This window comes from Rosa rugosa, chromosome 1 (genome assembly GCF_958449725.1).
Source record: "Rosa rugosa chromosome 1, drRosRugo1.1, whole genome shotgun sequence".
In the NCBI taxonomy this organism is placed as follows: domain Eukaryota; kingdom Viridiplantae; phylum Streptophyta; class Magnoliopsida; order Rosales; family Rosaceae; genus Rosa; species Rosa rugosa.
Genome location: NC_084820.1, coordinates 72,538,766 through 72,560,833, shown reverse-complemented (window position 1 = coordinate 72,560,833; position 22,068 = coordinate 72,538,766). Strand labels below are relative to the sequence as shown.

Genomic DNA, 22,068 nt, shown 5'->3' with positions numbered 1-22,068 from the left:
AAATAATCTCCTTTTTTATGTAAACTTTGCTTTAGCGTTTAGCCTTTAGGACTTGTACCATTTGTCCCTTTGCTCCATTGGTGTGTTTATATTTTCTTGTCCTGTTTAATTGACCGTTAATTAAACATTCTTAATTTGCTTAACCCAAGAAGAGAGACATTCTTAATATATTAAGTACTCTTAATTAAGCTAGCCTCACTAAAAACCCCAACACTCTACGCCAAAAGTAATTAAGCAAGGTTAATAAGCTTGTTAAAGTAGACTTTGCATTGGAATATAAATAATGGACAAGCTTCACGTGGTGAGGCTAGGCCGCTAGGGTATAAATTTTGGAAATTGGAATGTGATTAGGGTTAGTGAGGGAGAAGATAAAAGCACACAACAGGTCAGCATGTCGTGGCGAAAAGCCGGTGACTCTCCTAGTGGTTTAGCTCACTAATCTATATATTCACCATTATAACCTTAAGCATGCATGATAGGCCGATGCATGTCGGCATTTGGTTTATTTGCATAATTTCAAATACTAATTATCATGGCTTCTCGTAATTTGTTAGGGTTATACCAAATCGTAGTCCATACACACAAGAACTGAAGAAATCTGATTTGTGCTCTGTTATGTTACCGGTATATTTTACAGACATATCTTTGTACGGCCAAGTAATTATTATAGAATAAAAAAGAAGATACCGGCCGCCGGACAAACATAACCGCAATTAATATCTGTAGGGAGTCCAACGTACTTGTGTATGTACTATGTAGGAACATAATTAGCGGCTAATTAATATATTGTTTGTTGAAGAAGGGCATTATTAGCGCATAGTATTAATGAGTACGTACGTATACAAATTATTTACAGCATTAATTAGTAATAACTTCGAGCGGCATGAAGAAATAAAATTAGCTAGTTGTAGATTAAAAGACTTAAAAAAAAATTTGTGCATCGATAATTTTTTCAATTATTAAAACATACATCTAATATCATCCTGTCATCTATTTTCATTGATACACATGCACGTTGGTGTTCTTAATCCGTCAAAAAAAAAAAAATCGGCAAAGCAAGAAATTGAAACAAGTGAGTAATTAGTTGGCCAAACATTTTCTGTGCTCCTGTACAATGTACACAAAAGTAGATGCAGAGAGAGCTTAATAAATACATGATCCATGTGTGGAGGAGGAAGATGATGCATGTCGTTGAGCAAAATCTGACGCAATATTTAATTCGCATATCGCTTGCCTTTTTAAAAATTTGAAAAGAAAAGGGGGACCAACCCCAAACTAATACAACTAACGCTACTTTTGAGAGGTAGCTTAGCTCCTTGAGCCGTTAAAGCAAACGACATGACGGCTTTACTCAGCCTTTGTTCCTCTCCCATGACGTTAGCCCGACGTTGACTGCTTTTTCTTCCCTTGTTTCCAACTTTTACTGTCATATTTCCCCGCCTACTGTTTGTCGTTTTCACTTTCGACATCGATGCTTTCTGCACAGGCACAGCTTATATAAGTTCGGTACTTGTTTCTTCAAAAATTCTAATATGGACCAAAGTATAGGTGGACCATAGGCAAAATGAAGGGCAAAATGGGACATTTGGTGGCAAAATATCTGATTTTTTTGCCTAGGTGTGGACCTTGGTCCATGGAAGTCTTTCTTTTATATTTGTAATTAAATCAGAATTAAACAATTTCTGGTATTAGGGGGCTTCAAATATCAATGGCCCTGTTTCTGTTTTTGTTTCTTTTTAGGAATTTGAGCAGTTAGTTTGTGTTTATTTTTATCAGGGTTTAGCGGATTAGTAACACATTTATTCAGTTAGTGTTCGAATCAAGATTCACAAAAATATTTTAACACATACAGATTAATCTCTCATTGCAGACACACGAACGCGGGGACTTGTTGGTTATAAACTGATAAAAATTGAGACTCGAATGCTAGACTCCGTGATAGATTGATTAATCAAACTTACCACACCAGGTGATTTAGCTGTTAGTTCTTGTTAGCCTCTCAAGACAAAAACTAGATTTAGATTTTTGTTAATTAACTAATATTTGTTTGGAAGAAAAGTCCCTCACTATTGAATATTTAAAAGTGTGGTATATGTGTATCTTGGTATTGGGATCTGTCGGTGGTTTTGTCTCACCTTGTTCATGCCTAGCTCCCTCAGAATTGTTCTTAATTCATGGCACAAGGCATGTCTGGCTTCTACTATTTTGTCCACCGGCCTTCTTCATTGGCTACCGGGTTTACTTAATTCCTCGCTCACTTGGGTTAACTGGATGGACCAGCAGCCTTAATTAACTACCTTAATCTACATGGATTTTGCTTAATCCGTTATCAACCCTGAAATTGAACACACAAATCACAATCATTTCTACATTAATCTGCTGACTAAGCTAGTTTAGCAAATCAACCTTGTACGTATATGTTTATCAAGTTTTGAGTTTAACGTATTGTTTGTCATTTGCATGTGTCTTTGCTTTTGAGTTTTGACCACAGTAGGTTGAATTGAATTAGAGGAGACACAATGGCAGTGCCTACCATGGAATTATGTCATCTCATGTCTTACAACACCTTGTCTTGTGTTTGGAACATGTATCCCATCAATTCCTATCCATAAATATACATATGTATGTTTCTTAATATTATTCCATTTGTTTGTTATGGACTCCTGGAGTAGATATTTTTAGCATTATGACATAGTTGGAACTTTTTTTTTTTTTTTTTTAATAGGATTGATTTTATTAATAATTAAGTCATGATAAACAGGTCAGAGTCTAACAGAACTTATATAAAAAAAAATTTGGACAAACCGGATGAACCTATCTAAGCCACAATTAAACTCATTAAAATCTAAGGGACGCTCGCTGAACAACAAGCCTAACCTAAGCAAGAATAATCTAGCCCTCTAAGGAAAAAATATTCATATAGTCTAATCTGCCAAGTACACAATTGTGGTACAAATATCAACTAGAAACGTCTTAGAAAAGTTTATAGAAATTACCCCTACTGCAAAGGCTCGCGTCCAGAATGTCTTATTTTGTTGAAACCCTAAACATGTATGTTCTCTTTCCCGTTGGGGTAGGAGTTAGAACCTACCTCAGGCTCTTCAGCATCCAACATGCAACCTCGGCATCAGATTGGTCTTCTTGCTTTCCAGCTCTCCATCTTGCGACTTAGGCTTGTTCCAACAACCCTTAGGCCGCCCCTTCTTCTTCAGAGTCTTCTCAATAGTAACCGAGACCTCCACAAGTTCACCAAGATGAAATTCATGAGGTATCATTGCCAAGGTAGGTTTGTGTCGCTTCTCCATAGTCCATTCACCATGGCTGAATTTTCGCACCCCCAAAAACTTTGAGTAAATAGCAGCATTAGACCCATGTGCCACCTTAGAAGCAGGCCCACCAACATTCTCATCCACCAGCCCATCCAACTCACTACTCAAGTCCACAGTCAGTCCCCCCAACGCATCTTCAGGCCCACTGTCACCCAGCCCAGCAGAAAGCCCTATTTTCAAAATAGGGTTTCCCGCCGAGAAATCCGGATCGGCCGCATGCTCACCCTAGAACTCAAAGACGCTGACCCAGCAGCCGTAGCCTCCTCCTTCCACCACTCAGGACCCAGACCCACCACAGGCAGCGCCTCAGACTAACCCGACGACTCATTTCCAGACACGTCAACCGCCACCAACGTTGCTGCCAATGTTTGAGCAGTGCTCCCCGACGCCGCCCCCGTCAAAGCGTTGTCACAGCTCCCAGGTTGTGGTCAAAGAAGCCACAGCCTCGACAAATGCCATGGCATTTCTCGTACCTCAGCTCCAAGTCCACCGCCATCTCCGCCGAAAACGAGTACGTACGTCGAGCCCATACACAGCGGCGTATGTCATGCACAACCCGGATCCTTTGCACGGGATCTTTCTTCTGCAATGTAGCTTGATCATACCTTACAAAGCGCCCCAAGGCATTCCCGAGTAAGGTCAGGGCACGAGCATTACACATAGCCATGCGCAACCCTTTCACCGCTACCCAAACCTCCATTGAATTGAGCGGAACCTCCGCCAGATCACGGATGCCGTCATAATCCGCCAAGAGAAGCATCGAATTGTTAAAGAACCACGGTCCTCCGTTTAGGACGTGATCCTTCATCTCCTGCTCTTTGAACTGGAAAACAAGGATCCCTCCTGTCACGCCCCGAATTTTGAATAATAAATTCAAATCCGAAACATGAATTAAACCACTTAATCAAATAAACGTTCTGAATTTTTTTCTCAAAACAAACACACCACTCGCCACTCAAATATAAAGTCTCGAAGACCTCGAGTTTATTATTACAAATTCACTCTCACAAGTAAAATTGTAAAGCTCTAAATGAGCATAACAAACCTCACAATAGAAAATCAGAATAACACACTTGCAGCTACTCTACGCAGCTCGATCACCTTCCTGATTCTCTTGACCTGTAGTAGTACCCGCTACACAATTTGAATAGTGTACCGGGATTGCAACAACACCAAACCCGGTAAGCTTTTGACAGCTAGTATGAGTAAACAAGAATGAACTGTTGATTTATTAAAATACATTTCCTTTAACTCAAGTATAGAAATGTAGAAACATCACAATCACAACGACCACCACAAAACCACTTCACTTTCTCACTCTCATATATATATATATACTTATGAGTCACTCCCCGTTACCCTCATAAGATCACTCAACATTTGGCAGACAGACTAGAGCTCTAACTGATCGTTTCCACCTACCCAGCGCGAGAGCGTAGTTCACGATTTAATACTATCAGTTCCACCTACCCGGCGCGAGAGCGTGGGTCGCTGATAGTATGCCATGGTCACCCCGTGACCTATTGATCTCCACAGATCACAATAATTTATTGTTCCTCAACAATAAAACTCAACATCTCTCTCAATATATTGTTTCTCAACAATAAACTCGATACCCCTCACAATATATTGTTTCTCAACAATAAACTCAATACCTCTCACAATATATTGTTTCTCAACAATAAACTCAACACAACTCCAACAATACATATTATTTCACGTAAATAATATATATACATAGACATTCGCACAGGAATGCCTATTAATACCAACTATAGTTCACACGCATTAAAGAAATAAATTCATTTTATACTTAAATTCATTTTCTTACCTGTGAGCCGCAGCCCTATGAACCGTAGTTGATCAAGTTCATATTATTTCAAAACAAATCTTTATTTCATAAACAATTTCCACACAATTACGACAAAAAAATCAATTAATTATATTCGGTTCGTAATATGAACCATGTGAGGTTTACTCACCTCTAATCCCGCTGCGTCTTCTTAACAGCTCAAAATACGATCCACAATCGTCCACCAACTTAAACCGTCAATCACCTAGTCAGATACGATCTTAACTTAGCAATCATTCATGAATCACACATATACGGAAATCCAACGGTCGGATTCTAATTTAATGATGATCCAACGGTCAGATCGAATTTATATGATGATCCAACGGTCGGATCGAATTTATATGATGATCCAACGGTCGGATCCCCACGGATCGCCCTTAGGATCATCCTCCAAAATTATCACGAAGATCCAACGGTCAGATCTTCTTGAATCACTCTAACAAACATCTCCTCAAAATTATACGAAAATCCGACGGTTAGATTCTCACGAATCGCCTACCGAATCACTATTTCACAATTATACGAAGATCCAACGGTCGGATCTTCGCCCATGACCACACAAAGTCATCGGGACAGTCATACGATCAACATATCTAAATTTGAAGTAAAACCGATGGTCAGATCTTCGCAGATCATAAACTTAAGATAAAACGTAAAAACGTTAAATAGTAACGTAAAAACGTAAATCCACTATTTATCAACTTTTTCTAACCTAACCTTGTAATATATCAAAACGCTCGTATGGATGTGTAGAACATAGCCTAGATAATAAAAATTCAAAATATGGTCGAATGCGCTGCCACAAGCGGTGGTCAGTGGGCGGTCAACGCGGCGGTCAACGCCGGTCAACCACCTCAGATGGCAAAGTGACCAACTACAAACTGGTTCAAAATGAAAGGGTGATCGACTTTCATACCTGGAGCTAAGTCTGGTTTGGCCTAGATCGTCCTAGATCAAGCTTGGAAGTCGGATTAATCCTGTGCGTCCGATCAGATTTCAGATTAAATCAGGGACGTCGAAAAAGTCAAACCATGATCTAGCGTTCTATACACAAAATCGTGATGAAAGGCTTACATGGGGATGATCAGGGGGAAGAGGAGATCACGAAAATGGGAACGATCGGCCCATGCAACGCCGGAATCGGGGATTTCCGGCCGGGTCGGGTTTGCATGGCTGGGGTGTCTTCGATCTCCATCTGGGGGCAGCGGCGGGGCAAGGCGGTGACAGGGAGCGGCTGGACGGCTCGAGGCGACCTCGGGGAGGGCCGGGTCGTGGCCGGAGGACGAGCGACGGCGCCGCTGGCGTCGGGTCGGGTCGGCGGGTCGGCAAGGGTGGGAGGGTTTTGCGCGAGAGAGAGAGAGAGAGAGGGGGGGACTATTCCTCAAAAATCAGATTTTTTTCGTCCTTAATGAAAAAAATCAGATATTTTTCCTATTTATAGAAAATTCCCAATTTTCAAATATTCATAACTTAATCATACGAACTCCGAATATTACGTTCCACATATGCACGAGATCGTATCAACGAGCTCTACAACTTTCATGAAGGAAGTTTTCCGAAATTCCATACGTATAAAAAGTCAATTTTTGAGACGCTCCTAAATACGTACGATTTCGAAATAAAATCGTTCAAACTAATTCCACCACTTCTCCAAGCCTCGTACTCGCTCCCACTATCGTGAAATCATTTCTAAAAAACAACGGAATTTAATTTGGATTTTTCGGGGTATTACACCTCCTTCCTCTTCACGAATCAGAACTCGCTCCTTCAAACCTCAAATGCCGGAAATTGCCGCGGAGAACGATGGAAGTGACACTGGTTGAGAGCAAGCGGTCACATACATAGAAAAAAGGATCTTGGATTGCATCCTCGCCCCCAACTAGATACACGATAGTCTCCTCCGCCGCCATCAGATCAGAGCTCGATCAGTTTCCCCGCTAGAGAAAAAACTCTAGTAGAGAGAAAAGTCGACTTTTTCTTTGTAACCCAACTCTTGATTGATTGAGGACTAAAATTATGACATGGTTGGAACTTGGAAGAACAAATTATGGAGAACTATTGAGTTAGAAGTCGAATTTGCTTGTGCACTTGTTCTTGATACGAGAATGGTGATGAGAAAAGTTGGACTATACAAGAGACAAATTCAAGTATAAGGAATTACAAACTAAGCATTTCCAAGCCAGCATGCGAATTCCCAATCAGGACAGTGATTATGATTTTAGCTGCATCTTTTTTGTCTCCTTATCTGATCCTCATTCCAATGCATGTAGAATTGTAGATAGTCCTTTATTTTTTTGAAGATATAGTCCTTTTATTGGTTAACAAATCATTACCATATATGGCAAAGTGAGCTGAGTCAGATCAGTTTGACCTGACGGTCAAAGAGATTGGGCTACTATCATGGCTTTCCATTTCCACATGGGCACATGGTAAAGGAAGGAAGATGAGACAGTCGAGTAGACAATGGTGACTCTCTTTCCCTTTCCACCGCTTTATTTCATTAACAGCAAACATGCTCTCTGTTTCTTCAAAATCCCCACCGCCACGTGACTCTTAACTCTTTCATCACCACCGGCCCGTATTCTTAATCAATTTCTATTTCATCACAACAAATTATCACTTCTATATAATGAAAATGAATCACAGAAGGAATATATAACATAGGTCACAAGAAACTACAGAAACTGTTGTCTAAACTCATCTATCTCAACCGACTGCATTATTATCCTATTCTCCGGGAACGGAGGTTCTAAATCCACAAATTAATGACTTCTGAAAATACAAATTACAGACATTTACTATGTGCAAATCTAATTAGCTAGCTAGGTAATCAGAAGCACACGAGCAATCAAGTTCCCTCTCTACAGGGAGAGAGGAAAGCTTCAAAACTTTTGTAACACCCGTGGGTTTTATCAACTTCAGCAAGAGCCTCCTTCCTTCTGAAACTGACAATTTCATTGCCTAGACATTGGCGCCAATTGCATCGATGATTGTTGGTTGTAAAACTTACCATCTGAACCCTGAAAACTCTGATAAGGATTTGCTGGTGCCATCAAAGGTGGAAGCCCATTCACTTGAGCTCCTCCCACTGGTGTATAACCAGGCACTGGGGAATTCTGTGGCTGGGCCATGCTATAACTAAAAGATACAGAAGTTGTTGATCCAGGAGCCTGCAAATACTGGGACACTGGGTACTGTGATACTGGTGGTAACGGTGGCAATGGTGGAGGAGATGATGGGGGAAGTGGCGGCAAGGTAGGAGTATATTGTTGGCTGGTGGTAGACACATTCAGCTGGAGTGATTCAGAATGTGAGAAGGGAGAAGATGCAGATGGGTTAGGATTCTGGGGAACATAAGGTGACAATTGGTTATCATTATCGAGTTTAAGTCTCTTTTCAGATGGATAATCACCAGAAGACCCTTTAATTGGATTGCTGATGACACCCTCTGATGCCAGAGAGGAGAGGACATAAGAGAGCATCTGGGCTGAGGACGTTGATGCAGTTAGCTTTGCTGCCACTGCAGCAGCTGCAGACTTGCGAGGATCTTCCTCCACATGACCAGACTTTTCGGTAAAAGGAACCTGCTGTGTGTACATTACTGGAGCTGATTGCTCTCTACCCACTGCCATAAAGCTGTGAGGTGCTGCAGAGGTATGAGCTTCCTTTGAGTTCTGGTCTATCGGCTGCAAATTATTGCTGCTACTCATTAACTGACGGCAGAAATTACTGGCTTGTTCTGACTGTGACTGTGCCGCCTGGAAAACAATCCATACGGAGTACCCACTTATCAGCACAATTTCTTTTCAAATGATATGATGCTTTACACACTAAAAATTCAATCAGATGGCTATTAATTAAATAACATCCAGATAGTTACGTTACTTCCACATAATTAGATTGATATGCACTACACACCTGAAGTTGGTTTCGGAGTTGATCCAACTTGAATTCCTGGTAACAAAACCATGTCAGTTTGCCTCATAAAACAGTTAATGGCAATTCTAATGTCTTAAACTTGACGAGAGCCAGTAGACTAACCTGCTCCTGAAGAGCCTCTTTCAGATGAGACACAAGAGTAGTTCTTGATGATTCCACTGCAGTTAGTTGATCAATACAGTCCCTTAGTATGGCATGCTGCCCATGTACCTCCTGTGCAAATGCATCTCCTTGAAATTGCCCTAGTCAAAACAGAAAATTTAGAACAAGAAACTTCTAGCAGAAGATGCCAATTCAAGTACAGTGGTATTAACTATCACGAAAGACAAACAATTCTTAAAGAAATAAATAAAAACTACCAAACAAGGTGCAGAATTAGACTCCTTGATACATTGCCACTCTCTCTCAACTAAGTTCAAAATAGCATACTTATACAACAAATTTCTTATTGCAGGATGCTGCAGATATTATTGATCTCCCTAAACCATTAATCACATTGAGTCGTCACGCATCTGTGTTGCTCCAGGTAAACATTCTATATCATATAATATGCTTGAGTTCGTACCCACAAAATGTGCAACGACAATAAACATATGAAAACAACAACAAAATTTAACCTATGAATCTGTGATCCACATCAAAGTGATCAAACTATACAATACATAGAAGCGAGAGAATGCATGTAATGAACCATGATATGACACTTGTTCATTTTGCAAATAAGTGTTACAAACCACTAGATATCCAGACCTCAACCCTTTTAATTCCAATTCCAAATAAAACTCAGTCTCCAGTTTCCCCAGGAGCTCTCTGATTGCCAGTGCCCCACTCCAAACATCTCTTTCCACAAAGCTGTCCCGTTTTTAATATACCAAAATTCTCATACATGTTCCTGGCAAGTAGCAAGCTTCGCAAAGATACTACACACACTTCAAGTATATGCCAGTAAATTTATTAATGTGCCTCTATTATGTCAGTCTACCCAATCCGCCTCTGTCCTCCCAGGATTGCACCCCAAAAAACTCAACCTTATTGATTCTCTCTTTCCCTCTCTGAATAACATTAGAAAAGATATGTTTACTAACCTATTGTTTCATATTACAAAATACTGCATAACCCGATTCACAGTGAAAATCATAATAAACCAATTACCGTTTTCGTTCCATCTAATGCGCAGTACTGAAGATATAGGTGTGGGATATACCTGAATTGAAATCACCACCAACCTCCTTGTCTGCTTTCTCAAGACAGTTGATAGCATTCTTACATTTTCTCAAGATAGTGTCTTCATCCATCTGGCCATAAATAGCTTGGTAATCTGATACTATCTTGTCCAATGAAGTTCCAGCAGGCTGTTTATACACAAAATTAGTGATCAAATCATAAACTGCAACAAAATGCTTGACCAAAGAAATAAGTATGCAATCTGAATTACCGGTCTAACCAACAAATGCTTCCCATTTCTATTATTACTTTCCAACTGCCTTCCCACAAACTCTTCCTTTAGAATTTGGCCACGAGAACCAAACACTTTTCTTTCTTCCCATATATTAATCTACAAGAGAAAATATTGAAAAAAGAACATCAGCAATAACTTCATTCTAAATTTTTGAAATAAAATGGAGTAAAGATGAAAAGAGGAAACAAAAAAGACATATTATACAGATATTAAAATCTATTTTGTTCAAGGCTTCCATTAAGAGGTTTAAGATAAACAGTTTGCACAGTGATATACCAGTCGTTGTGCCGCATTTCTTCCAACTTCATCTCCACTCTCAATTACATCGCGAAGAGCATCTGGAAGTACCTTCCAGAACTCACCAACAAACTCTGCACCTTTTCGCCTACTGTTCTGTAAAATATCATTTGCAAGATACAGAAAAGCCAATCTTTGTTCACGCGGAGAAGAATGAAATTGCCTGGCCCAAGTTTCAACAACTTGTCTTGCTTTATTCATGTGGAAAATGCACCAATGTGATAAAGCTTAATTGACATTAAGGAAAACCACCAATTAGGGGCACCAAGTAACTGACACCAAAACTAACAACAAGCATTGCCAACATATGTGAAAAGAAAAAGAAATGCAAAAGCTCAAGTTGTGAAACAAGATTTGCTAGTTTTGACTTGGATTTCATAACTTGTGGTGCGTCTGTGTGTGGGCGCGAGAGAAAGGTATAAATATCAACTGAGCAATTAACTACAGTACAGAGTAACAGGTAAACAAACTCAAAAGTCAAAACCAGACTTGGAAAATTCATTGAAATTGTTATTTGCTAATGGTTGAAAAACCCACTTTAGTTTAAGAATCCTCATAGGTACACCAAAATTCCAAAGTTACATAAGAGATGTCAAGAAACAGAAGGGTGATAATTTGTCCTACGAGAAGAAACCTGGACACTCCCTAAGTCAAAACAACCAGAGACTGTCTAAATTTAACCATAGAAAATAAAAGGCTAAAGAAGACATTGCTTTGCATATGATTCATCAGAAGGATACTCTCTATGCTCGCTTGGGAGCTGTTGAGCTTGGCTAGCTTCTCCACTAAAATCTGAGGATTGAATGCACTTCCCATGACTGCAGCGAGAGTTGGCCCAGCTAATGATTGCAGTTCAGAGCTTCACACTGAGAAACCTTCATGAAACGGCAAAACAATTAAAACTATAAAAAAAAAAAAAAAAACAAATTTCCACCTGTGGTTAGATGAAGAGGAACAACACAGTTGTCTGTGTTAAAATTTCAACAAGCATCTCTTAAACTAATAAACTCTGAATCTGGATTTTGAATACTGTAGGCCTTTAAAGATATGACATTTAAGAATATTATGCGAAAACTGTAAAAAAATACAATACTTGCATGCTTAGTGAAAAACTGGAAATATTGAGTACCAAAGTTTCAAACTCAATTTGCAAGACGTCTTGAGCGAGAATACAATCAAACATTGATATCTCTAATAAATCAACATAAATCTACTATACATATTTAGATATTTGTAGAAAGTAATAACCGCCCAAATCCTGCGCACTACAAGTCTGCAAATATGGCAAGCGAAACACAAACGACAAACTTTAAGCCGTTCCAAATTTTCCATTACCAATGTACAAACTACAAACCTCAATTGTTTACAGCAGTTTCCGTCTCCCGAATTATTCGATGACTAATAGTAACATAAAACAATCCATCCCAACCTATCAAGACCTAGCCAGTTATAACAGCTATTCGAATTTCAAAATTCTCAACTAACAAACAATGGTGGGGTTTGCATGAGAGTACAGCTTAGAGCCCTGGAGTCAGTCGAAATTAACCGAATAAAAAACAGAGGCGGTAAGAATTTGAAGCCCTAAAGCTTAGAGTGGTGACCTTACCAGGGAATGAGCCAATCAGTGGCGGGTAAAGGTAGCGCGCAGGAGGAGTTGTACCATGGAATCAATGTTGGGTCGGAAAGTAGGGTTCAGTTGGAACGAAGGCGACGCAGACCAAATTGGATTCGGACTCGGACTCGGATTCTCCCAAACCACGAAGACCAAGGCTTTAAGCCTTAGCGGGTTGTTTTTTTTTTTGAGTTTGGGGCTTCGGCTTCGGCTCGGATATTACAGGGGCGGTGGGATGTGAAACTTCCTAAACTACCCTTTCTATGAAGGGTAAAGAACCAAAAGTCCATCTAGCTAGTTTGGTCCATCTACTTTGGACTTTGGAGTGATATCAAAACTAAAGTATTTTTGCTTGGGAAGTTCTATCTATATCTATACACGCATGTATGACATAAATACAGAATTTAACGTTGTGTAAGTCTCTCTCAGCTATTTATAGCTTATATACTGTCAAATCCTGTATGTTTGTCATACATGTGTGTATAGTAGAAATTTTGTTTTCTTTTTTACACATAAACACTATTGGAACATGGAAAATATTGCAAGTTAACCTTATGAAGAAAATGAAAAACTTGTTTACTCACCCAAGTGCGTGTCAAGAGTCAAATTAGAAAGTTCATCTGCTCACTCAAGTAATAAGGGTAGAAAAGACTTTTGCATATAAAATTCATATTCGACTCTCAACATGAGGCTCTCGCGCACGGCATTAGGGCGGGCTTTAACCGTATGACCGTTATTTCTAATTTTTTTTTTTTTATGATCCTTATAAGGTAATGCACGTAAAGCTTATAAGAAACACGTTACATTTAACACAAAAAAACATGGACAAACAATTTGGTCACATTTACAATTTTTATAGATCAATCTAGAGACTATCACGATCATGCAAGAGATTCTCCGTTCGCTAGCTTTTGATTGATTGTACTACATCCAAGTGTTTTGAGTAAATTGCATTGGCAAGTCCAAACTTCAACTGTCTTTGCCTCTTGGGTTCACTGAGCATTCATGAATCTTCCAAATGTGGAGCTTACTGTTAGGATTGCGGCTCAATATCTAATTCCTTGTCTGTTTTGGATTCTTTACTTCTGAAGGCTTTAGGTAAGCTATTCTAGTGTATTTAGGATTTATGGAGTTTTTCATTCGAAGTAAAGGTTTAGGATTACCTTCTATGATTCTGAATCCTATTATAAGTCTGACAAATTGTGAGCCTATAAATAAGACCTTAGAGGCATAGCTTTAGGTGTGGATCAATTGAGAGTTCTGATAATTTGAGAGATTTTAGAGAGTTGCAAGCCTTGAGAGATCAGGTGTATTTGGGAATTCTCTATTGAGAATTTGGGTTGTGAGGAGAGAGGTTATTTGAGTGGAAGAACCAAAACGTTCTTCAAAAGTTTGTAATCTTCTTCTCGTTTAGTGGATCCACCATCATCATCACCCAGGGACGTAGGTCAACTGTTTGACCGAACCTCGTCAACAATCTTGTGTTTGCTTGCATAGTTTGTGATTATTGTCTTGATTCAGTTTCAGTCTTGGGCTAGGGAATTCGGAAGGTGACCCGAATTTCCTAACACTTACATCACATGACAATGGAGGTTCATCTCTTCACCAGTCTCAGATTGCTTGTACTAAATCAGAGAATTTAGTAATCTAGGCCAAGTCCTGTTTCCCACATCGTCTAGGAACACTTTGATTGCTCTTACATAGATAGCTTGAATTTGTTTCTTTTTGAAATGGACAAAACATATGTAGGAGTCACTGACATAAGTAGAACAGAACAAATTTAAGCACCCCGAAGAAAAATTATTAACATCATGGACCGTCCATCTTTTATCAGAACATAACAGTAGTCCATAAGAAACCATCACATTACAAAGTAGTAGTGAATCACGAAATATAATAGCTTACATAGGAAAAAACAATTCTTGCTGTTGATCTAGATATTCATCAGTTCTTGAAAGACCTTCATGGCAGAAGCTGGAAGACCCAAAAGCACGTTTATGCTTTTCTTCTCTGTCCCATGAGACAGGAATAAGATCACCTCCTTCTCCGGCAAAGCCACTGGACCTGAGAGTATAGGCTCTCCCCAACCAAAGTCAGTGGTGTAAAACGAAAGCCGAGACCAAGTTGTGATCAAAAGAGTGGAGGACAAAGAAGGCCTAGCTCTCGTTGCTTCGAAATAGTCAATGGCTGATCTCATGTAACTGTCAGTGACCATCTTGATGGCATCTTGAACAAGCCCAACCGCATGTGACAGTGGCTTTTCCAGCAGATCACCTGCTTCACAGATTGCATTTGTCAACACAATGCCATTCCCAAAGTACCCGTTTGGGAGTGGTGGGTTGAACTTATGCCTCCCATCAACAGCAAACAAGAGCTTGATTTGTTGTTCAGGCAAGAGTCTCAGGGCTCTAGTCCGAGCTTTCCACACAAATGCTGAGAGGGCTTCAAATGTAGAGCACTTGTCAAGAGCGCCGTCTTCCCTGGCTTTAGTTTTCAGCTTTTCGAGCTTCTCAGTGTCAAAACAGAAGGACCTATACAGCATCTTGTCTTCATCAACTTCAGAAGAGTTAAGGCTAGAATTGCCATCAATAATCTCAGAGAACTCTTGGTGCAGGTGCTCTATCTTAGGTGGGTTTCGTGCTTTGAGTATGTTTCTGTCTATGAACGGAGCAACTGTTAATGGCAAACCTCTCGCAGTCTGTCCCCATGAGTTCACAAACTCCATAGCCCCAATGCCATCAAACATACAGTGGTTCATGCACAGGCCAAGAGAAAACCCTCCGCATTTGAATTTTGTCACCTAAATGTCAAAAGAAGTAAGTTACCAAGTGTTGTATTTTGGTGAAAAGTAATGATCAAGTGTATTGAGGTAGAGGTTTATATACCTGGGCCACAAGAGGAGGCACTTCTAGTATGTTCTTGGCACCAGGAATGTCATAGACCAGCTTTCCAAGAGTCTTCGGATCAGGTTTTGTTATGTCTCCAATATCTTCTATTGTACAATCTGCTTCTGCCTCGACGAAAACAGCTCCTTCTCCGGTGCAATCTACAATGAGCTTTCCTTCCGAGCTGATTGATAGACGCCCAGCAAGGGGGTAATAATGGACAAGTACCTTTTTGAGAGCATTCTTGATCACTTCCCCTGCCTTGCTATGATTTTTCTCATCTGACTTGAAGCAATAAATAGTTCGAACAGTGACCGCAATGTTTTGGTCGAGGTTAGAGAGGAAGTACAAACCCTTGTCTGTTTCTTCTGCGGGGGAAACCAGAGTTGGCTCTCCTTGCTTCACTTTGAGTTGGAACACATTCCCATTGGAGTTGTTCATTGCAGCAGAATCTCCAGCTTCCACAACCTGAACCATAATGTCAAAAAAAAGTAGAGAACAAAAGGCAAGATTGGTAAGAATTGGAAGCTCGAGAGGTGGAATGAAAACAAATGCACTATTTATGACTTATAATCTTAATATGCATCTTTTGCTTTTGAGAAAACAAACCATGTTTGCAAGCAGAAGAAGACAGTTCTCGAAATAACTGAAGGGAATGCTCAGAACTCAATTAGGGAGCTGTAATATAGAAAGTGAATGACTGGGCCCTGCTTATAATGGAGCTGCATGTGTTACTTATCTGAGAAGATTAATATAATGTGAAAGGGATAGGTAGTTGTGTCTGAAATCTGAAACCAGATGGTGCATGTATGACACGAATGATTTTGGCAAATGATAAGGAATTGCAGGTGTTCTGTTTTGGAGTGGTGTTTATTGGACAGAGTCTTCATTTCTTTTAGTAATGTATGCAGAAAAATAGAAAATGGGTGAGAGTAGGTTACTGGTACTGTGACCTAACCTACCGGACAAGGAATCCATTATGGGTGGGGTTGGCCTCCAAAACTCGCTTACTTGGTTTAACAAGATATACCATCATTCCATAAACTGATGAATACGAAAACGTCAATTTCTGGTAATCATCTTGGTCCAAAAACAATTTAAAACCAAAAAAAAAAATGTAAAAAACAGCAAACTTCGTCTCATTAAGTATTAGGTTGCTTTTTAACGGACACAGTGACATGCGTGAAGGAGAGATATTTGGTTTCCAGCGAGAGTAAAATATAAGAAAATTAGTTCATCGTTTTGTTTTTAATTTTTGATGATTACCTTGGCTTATTTTTAATGATAGATGAGCTGTTTAGTTAATCCATTTCCCATTTTCCTCAGTTTCTCTGTACCAAATTCATCCAGATGAAGGAAGATGCTTCTACAGTTAATATAATCGGTGAACTGCTGTAATCACGTCTTAATTGCAAGTATTTAGAGTAAACACTGTACCTAAAATCTTAAATTTACTGTGCACATGAAAAGAAAACTAGAAATTCTGATCTGCTCAAAATTCAAAATACAGGCTTAGCAAGGACAGAGACACAACCATTCATCGGAAAGTAAGGATCTCGGCATAACAGAAAGAATATTAACTGCACAGAAAATTCATGTTCGAATCACTTAATTTATAACTCTGTAAATGTGCATGCAAGCTGTTATATAGCAAAAGCTTGAACCTCACTGTGCCAACCACAATTAAAATTTAAAAAATACAGAATAATTTCTACATTGTTTGTTTGTTTTATATTCCAGCCATCAGGATATAACTCTTAATGCCTTGGCCGATTCTTATCACACAAACACCATAGTTTCTACATTCTTATCTATTTTCCAGCCATGTGGTACTACCGACAGGACCATCTGACATGATAATGTCTTGCTCTCTCATTGTTTTGCTTGTGTAGTCCAACTACTCAAAACAGCTAAGCGGGTGGCAACTGACCTTGAAAGTCATGCCTGACCACACTTGCTTAGACAGGCAACTCCTTCTTCTAGATAATCCTCCCTTGTAATCCAAAATTCAGGAGCATCCTGCATGTAGTAACCACCCCATTGAAAGTTTCTTAGATAACATCATACACAAACTTGACCTGTGCTAAAGAGAACAATCAATGACATGTACCTTCATGATTCCAGCAAGGACTGCACCACCTAGATACACCATGTGCTTTCTTCGCGGAGGATCTTCGATTCGCAAACGCAACTTCTGTTAGAGCACAAGGAAAACAACATTTGAACTCAATGTATAATTCCAGATTGAACTTCTTGTACTCTCTCTAATAATTGTCTTTTTTTCTTGTTTAAATAATTATGACTTGTGGGCCAAGCTAAACCACTCAGTTACTCACAACCTGACAACATTTTTTTTAAGGGGACTAACCAAAGTTGTTTCAGTACTAAATATTAACATTATGTTCCAACTATTTCTCTGATGCTCTGGTTGTTCTCTTTCAAGTCTATTAAACACATAACACATATCGTACCTTCAATCCATCTTTGTTACCCTTCAAAACAACGTCGAGATAACGATCCAAAATTTCTTTCTCCAAACTGAAGAAAAACACCAAAATTAGTGTCAGAATTAATCAATTTCTAATTTCCGTTTCTCATTAATTTAGAAAAGAAAAAAGTGCCCAAGAATGAAAAAGAGTTCACTTTGTTCAGTCTTCAAAAACAGATCGTGGAACTCATACTTGAGATTCTGAACTCCGTATATAAGTTATCTAATCTCATATGTATTTGATGAGAGAGTGAGAATGCAGATGGGTTCATATTACTGAGGAAATGACGTTGCAGATTCTTGACACATACGTAGGAAAACAATAATAAATGACCAAGATTGGGACTAAAGAGTAGTTTTAGTTTCATCCAAAGTTATCAAACATACAGAAACTTGATATACACATTGAATATTCCTGACAAAAACTACACCAATCAGAAGTCATGCAAAGAAGGGTTAAGATTTTACCGACTGGGTAATCCAGGATACATCGTGCTCCCTCCACTTAAAACTATATGCTGGTAAAGCTGCAAACAAGGAATTCCATTTACACTTTTAAAACTATATGGTGGTAAGTTTAGGTACAAAAAGCATGCTGTACTAAAGAAATCTTCATTTAGAACTGATAGACAAATTGCAAATCCCATCAAACAAATACAGAATTGATCAATGCTGATTTGTAATGCAATTCAAATTAGTACCATCATCCTATTGTCAATATCCATTTCCTGAATGCAGCGGAACACCATGTCAGCCATCCCATCACCTTCAACATCTATAAGTTCCTGTATAATGAAGATACTTATGAATTTTAAAACCTCCAAATTTATCAAAATGTCTAATTTGGTTCCCACAAACCAGTATTGCAGGTACTAATATCACTTTAAAGAGATGATAACTGTTTCTAGTAGTGAACAACTACTAAAAGCAATATGATTGACTAGAGAAGAATTTAAATTAAACAATATCCAGAAAAGAGCACATAAAGACTGGAAAATTACAGGTGTGAAAAGAGCCTCAGGAGCCTGGAACCTTTCAGTGCCAACTTTGATCACCCTTCCATCTGGCAGCTGATTATACCAACATATATCAGTGAATTCAGATCAATAAATTGGTCAATGCTATAACTGCTCAAAATCATACAGAAAAGTGACCGACTAAAACCTAAAATAATGACCAATGTTTAATCAGAAAGTAAATTTAACAATGCAAATAAGAGAAATAACTGGCATCAGAAAGTAAATTTAACGATGCAAATAAGAGAAATAACTGGCATTACTTAGACAAACATATAGAGGACATATATGCAGATTGAAGACGAACGGAGACTGTAGCTCCCCCTGACTATATCTCTACAGTCCAGTCATGTTTTAAAGAATTGCCACTTTTTTGGTACAAGAAAATTAAATGACTGTATAAACACTAACGAGATGCCAAAAAGAATTCAACTTACAGTGTAATTCTTTACAAGTATGGTTGTCTCCAGTCCTAATTGATACTCCCTTTTGTAATCATAACTGCACCAAATGGGACATATGATGAATAATGTAATCAATAAGTTCCAGAAGATTAAAATATGGCATAAGAATTTTGTTTACCTTATATAGCAGAGCTTCTCTTTGATTTCCCTAACACTCTCAAAATCAGCCGTCCTATTCATTGCATACCTGAAAGAAAGAAAGGTAGAATTTCTCAACTCAATGAAGTTTCTCTAAATAACCAAAGAGTAATGCAAACAATACTGATGTTACTAAGTTATGAGCAGTTGGTTCTCACCCCCTCCGTGAGAGCAAATCAACAAGATAGGATGTTATGTGCCGGCCAGCTACATTCATTCGCTTTGTAAGATGAGGAAATGAGTAGCCATCAACAACTGGAACCTGGAGGGTTGAAGCCAAAATAATTTAGATACGGTATAGATTCAAAGACAATGATTTCCTGAAATTGGTCTTATTCCTTTGAAATTTTTGAGAACTAATCAGCTTAAATATGTAATTAAAAAGTGATACACTACACCAACCAATCCAAAAACTCGTAATACATAACATAAAAGTTGTAATTCAGGTATTTACCACATGAGTAACGCCATCACCAGAGTCAATAACTAATCCTGTCAGCAATCCTGCAGAAAGAAGGAAATGCTTAATCACATGTCAAAAAGAAGCAAAAGTTTTAGAAATATAATCCTGTTAGCAAGCAACTAAGTTCTTTCACTTTTCTTGTGTATCCGCAGAGCTCAAAGTGCAGCATTCAAAAAGACATGCTTTTTTGTACAAACAAAAATAGGGGGAACAAACGAATTGGGGTAAAAACAGCAATATAAACATTTAACCTTCAATCATCTCTATAAGCACCTTGAGCATACAGTGTTAAAACAGCTTGAATTTGAATGAAGACGCCAGCAAAATTGTACTTCTCAAACATGGTCTCGATCTGAAACATTGAATCAAGCCAAAATCATGAGAGGCCAACAATAACATTCATCACAGTACACATAAACTAACCAAACTAAGCCACTGCCTAATAAAGAAACTGCAAAAACAGACCATCTTTTCGCGGTTCTTCAAGGGATTGAGAGGAGGGTCTGTGAGTAATATATGGCATTCAGTAGGATCTATCTGTCGACAAACAATAGAAATCAGAGTTATCAACCATCCCAACAAAACTATAAGACCAACATTTCAGATTGGCAAAAACAACCAAAGGCAACAAGAACTATACTTTTAGCTCACTATAGAATGCATGGTCCCAGACATGACCCATATCATCCCAGTTCTGCACAATGCCATTGTTAACAGGGTAATTTATCTCCAATTGGTGTCGAAACTCTGCGCAAGCTTCCCCCACAATAATATCCTACACCAATTCACACCAAAATATAAAGGAAAATTAAGTAACATGCTAAATTCTCAACCTTTTAAGTCAAAGAGTGATGAAAGTTTGGACCTTGATTTCTTGTTCCATGAGTGATTCCTCATAGCGAAGCAACGGCCTTCCAACTACGCAGGGGAACACAGATGTAGGGAAGTTCTCTCCGGCAAACCCACATTTCACATACTGCAGATTAAACCCAGAATACAGATTGATTCAGATCTAAAGCAGAGGTAAGTAATTGTTCATAAAGGATCGAAATGAAATTCGGAAAAGTTAGTACTCCGGTGCCGTTGTCGCAGACGACGACTTTGCGGTTGTTCATGATGAGCTGAAGTTGCTGCTGCTATCTATGGCTCTTGTTGGTTTTTTTTGTGCTGGTTTTCATCTACCACATTACTTCAAGTAGACGCAGAGAGAGAAGAAGAAAAGAGTGCCGTGCTTTCTTCAACGCCTACACAAACGACATCATGAATCGTGTATTTCAGTTTTCATAACCCTCGTCGTTATGACTACCAACATTAATTCTCTTATTTTTACTGGACCAAATAATAGTGTTTTTGGTTGTACCAACAAAGGATGCAAGTTCTTGGAGTTAACTCAAGTGATTAATCGAATGAGTAAATGAAGTTTAAGCTTAATTTGAGGTATTTCTTTACTAAATGTGTGTTGTAGTTTATATTTTTAGTAGCTTTGTAGAGCAAATTTCTGATTAGCTCAGTATAATTCGAACAAATTATAAACGAGTCAAGCTCAATATAATTCAGATGATATAATTTATAGTCGTAAACGTCAAACTTTTGATATATATTGATCTGGTTTCTTATGTCCTGCCATTTATTGAATTTTCCAAACGTCAAAAAACGCATTTACCTTTTTTTATGTGGAGCTGTAATTATTCCCTTTGTGTTAGTAAACGTTTTTTTTTTTTTTTTGAAAAAGAGCCAGTGGGCCAATATATATTCATCAAAAGCCAGAATAGGCCGTTACATACCCTTCCGCTGCCATCTAAACAGGCAAGAAGATAGTGGTAGTACCCACAGTGGTACGTAGAAATAAACCTACTCATTGTACAATAAAAAACCTAGACATAGCGGGATCCCCATTTGGTACTATGCCGGAGGCGCTAGAAAGATCCGGCCTTTCCAACCTAACTCATAACCAGTGAAGCTAGTCGCCTAGAGACCTCAATTGGTGTACAGCTAGAGACACTGAGAATTAAGTCGACAAGACCAATACCAAATACTAAAACTAGATGCAGAAAGGTGCGTAGATTGTCCCTGAAAACGGAACTTTATTGTAAATCAGACAAGAAAACTAAAAAACATAGTGA

At 38.8% G+C, this 22,068-nt stretch overlaps 3 protein-coding genes across 4 annotated transcripts; all 3 read right to left on the bottom strand.

Moving 5' to 3' along the window:
* Nucleotides 1-7,814: 7,814 nt before the first annotated feature.
* Nucleotides 7,815-12,698, bottom strand: LOC133726784 (uncharacterized). 2 transcript variants are annotated; one of them, XM_062154406.1, is made up of 8 exons: nucleotides 12,486-12,698; nucleotides 11,620-11,754; nucleotides 10,859-11,106; nucleotides 10,559-10,678; nucleotides 10,328-10,475; nucleotides 9,226-9,365; nucleotides 9,103-9,138; nucleotides 7,815-8,942 (listed from the first exon to the last, which is right to left on the bottom strand). In XM_062154406.1, exons 2-8 carry the CDS (start codon nucleotides 11,693-11,695, stop codon nucleotides 8,139-8,141), a joined length of 1,572 nt encoding a protein of 523 aa, XP_062010390.1. In that variant the 5' UTR covers nucleotides 11,696-11,754; nucleotides 12,486-12,698; the 3' UTR covers nucleotides 7,815-8,138. The 2 variants fall into 2 exon arrangements, with proteins under 2 accessions (XP_062010390.1, XP_062010391.1); XM_062154407.1 differs by having other exon boundaries at nucleotides 11,620-11,745.
* A 1,591-nt stretch (nucleotides 12,699-14,289) lies between these two features.
* On the bottom strand, nucleotides 14,290-16,134 carry LOC133707489 (omega-hydroxypalmitate O-feruloyl transferase-like). Its single transcript, XM_062133068.1, has 3 exons — nucleotides 15,986-16,134; nucleotides 15,377-15,844; nucleotides 14,290-15,291 (listed from the first exon to the last, which is right to left on the bottom strand). Exons 1-3 carry the CDS (start codon nucleotides 15,986-15,988, stop codon nucleotides 14,425-14,427), a joined length of 1,338 nt encoding a protein of 445 aa, XP_061989052.1. The 5' UTR covers nucleotides 15,989-16,134; the 3' UTR covers nucleotides 14,290-14,424.
* Nucleotides 16,135-16,968: 834 nt separating this feature from the next.
* Nucleotides 16,969-21,217, bottom strand: LOC133707481 (actin-related protein 2). The gene is made up of 15 exons (XM_062133058.1): nucleotides 21,019-21,217; nucleotides 20,811-20,921; nucleotides 20,586-20,720; nucleotides 20,411-20,482; nucleotides 20,219-20,297; nucleotides 19,937-19,986; nucleotides 19,641-19,744; nucleotides 19,463-19,531; nucleotides 19,318-19,381; nucleotides 18,866-18,934; nucleotides 18,566-18,649; nucleotides 18,333-18,391; nucleotides 17,848-17,914; nucleotides 17,487-17,570; nucleotides 16,969-17,395 (listed from the first exon to the last, which is right to left on the bottom strand). The coding sequence occupies exons 1-15, from the start codon at nucleotides 21,058-21,060 to the stop codon at nucleotides 17,315-17,317; spliced, it is 1,170 nt and encodes a 389-aa protein (XP_061989042.1). The 5' UTR covers nucleotides 21,061-21,217; the 3' UTR covers nucleotides 16,969-17,314.
* Nucleotides 21,218-22,068: the final 851 nt, after the last annotated feature.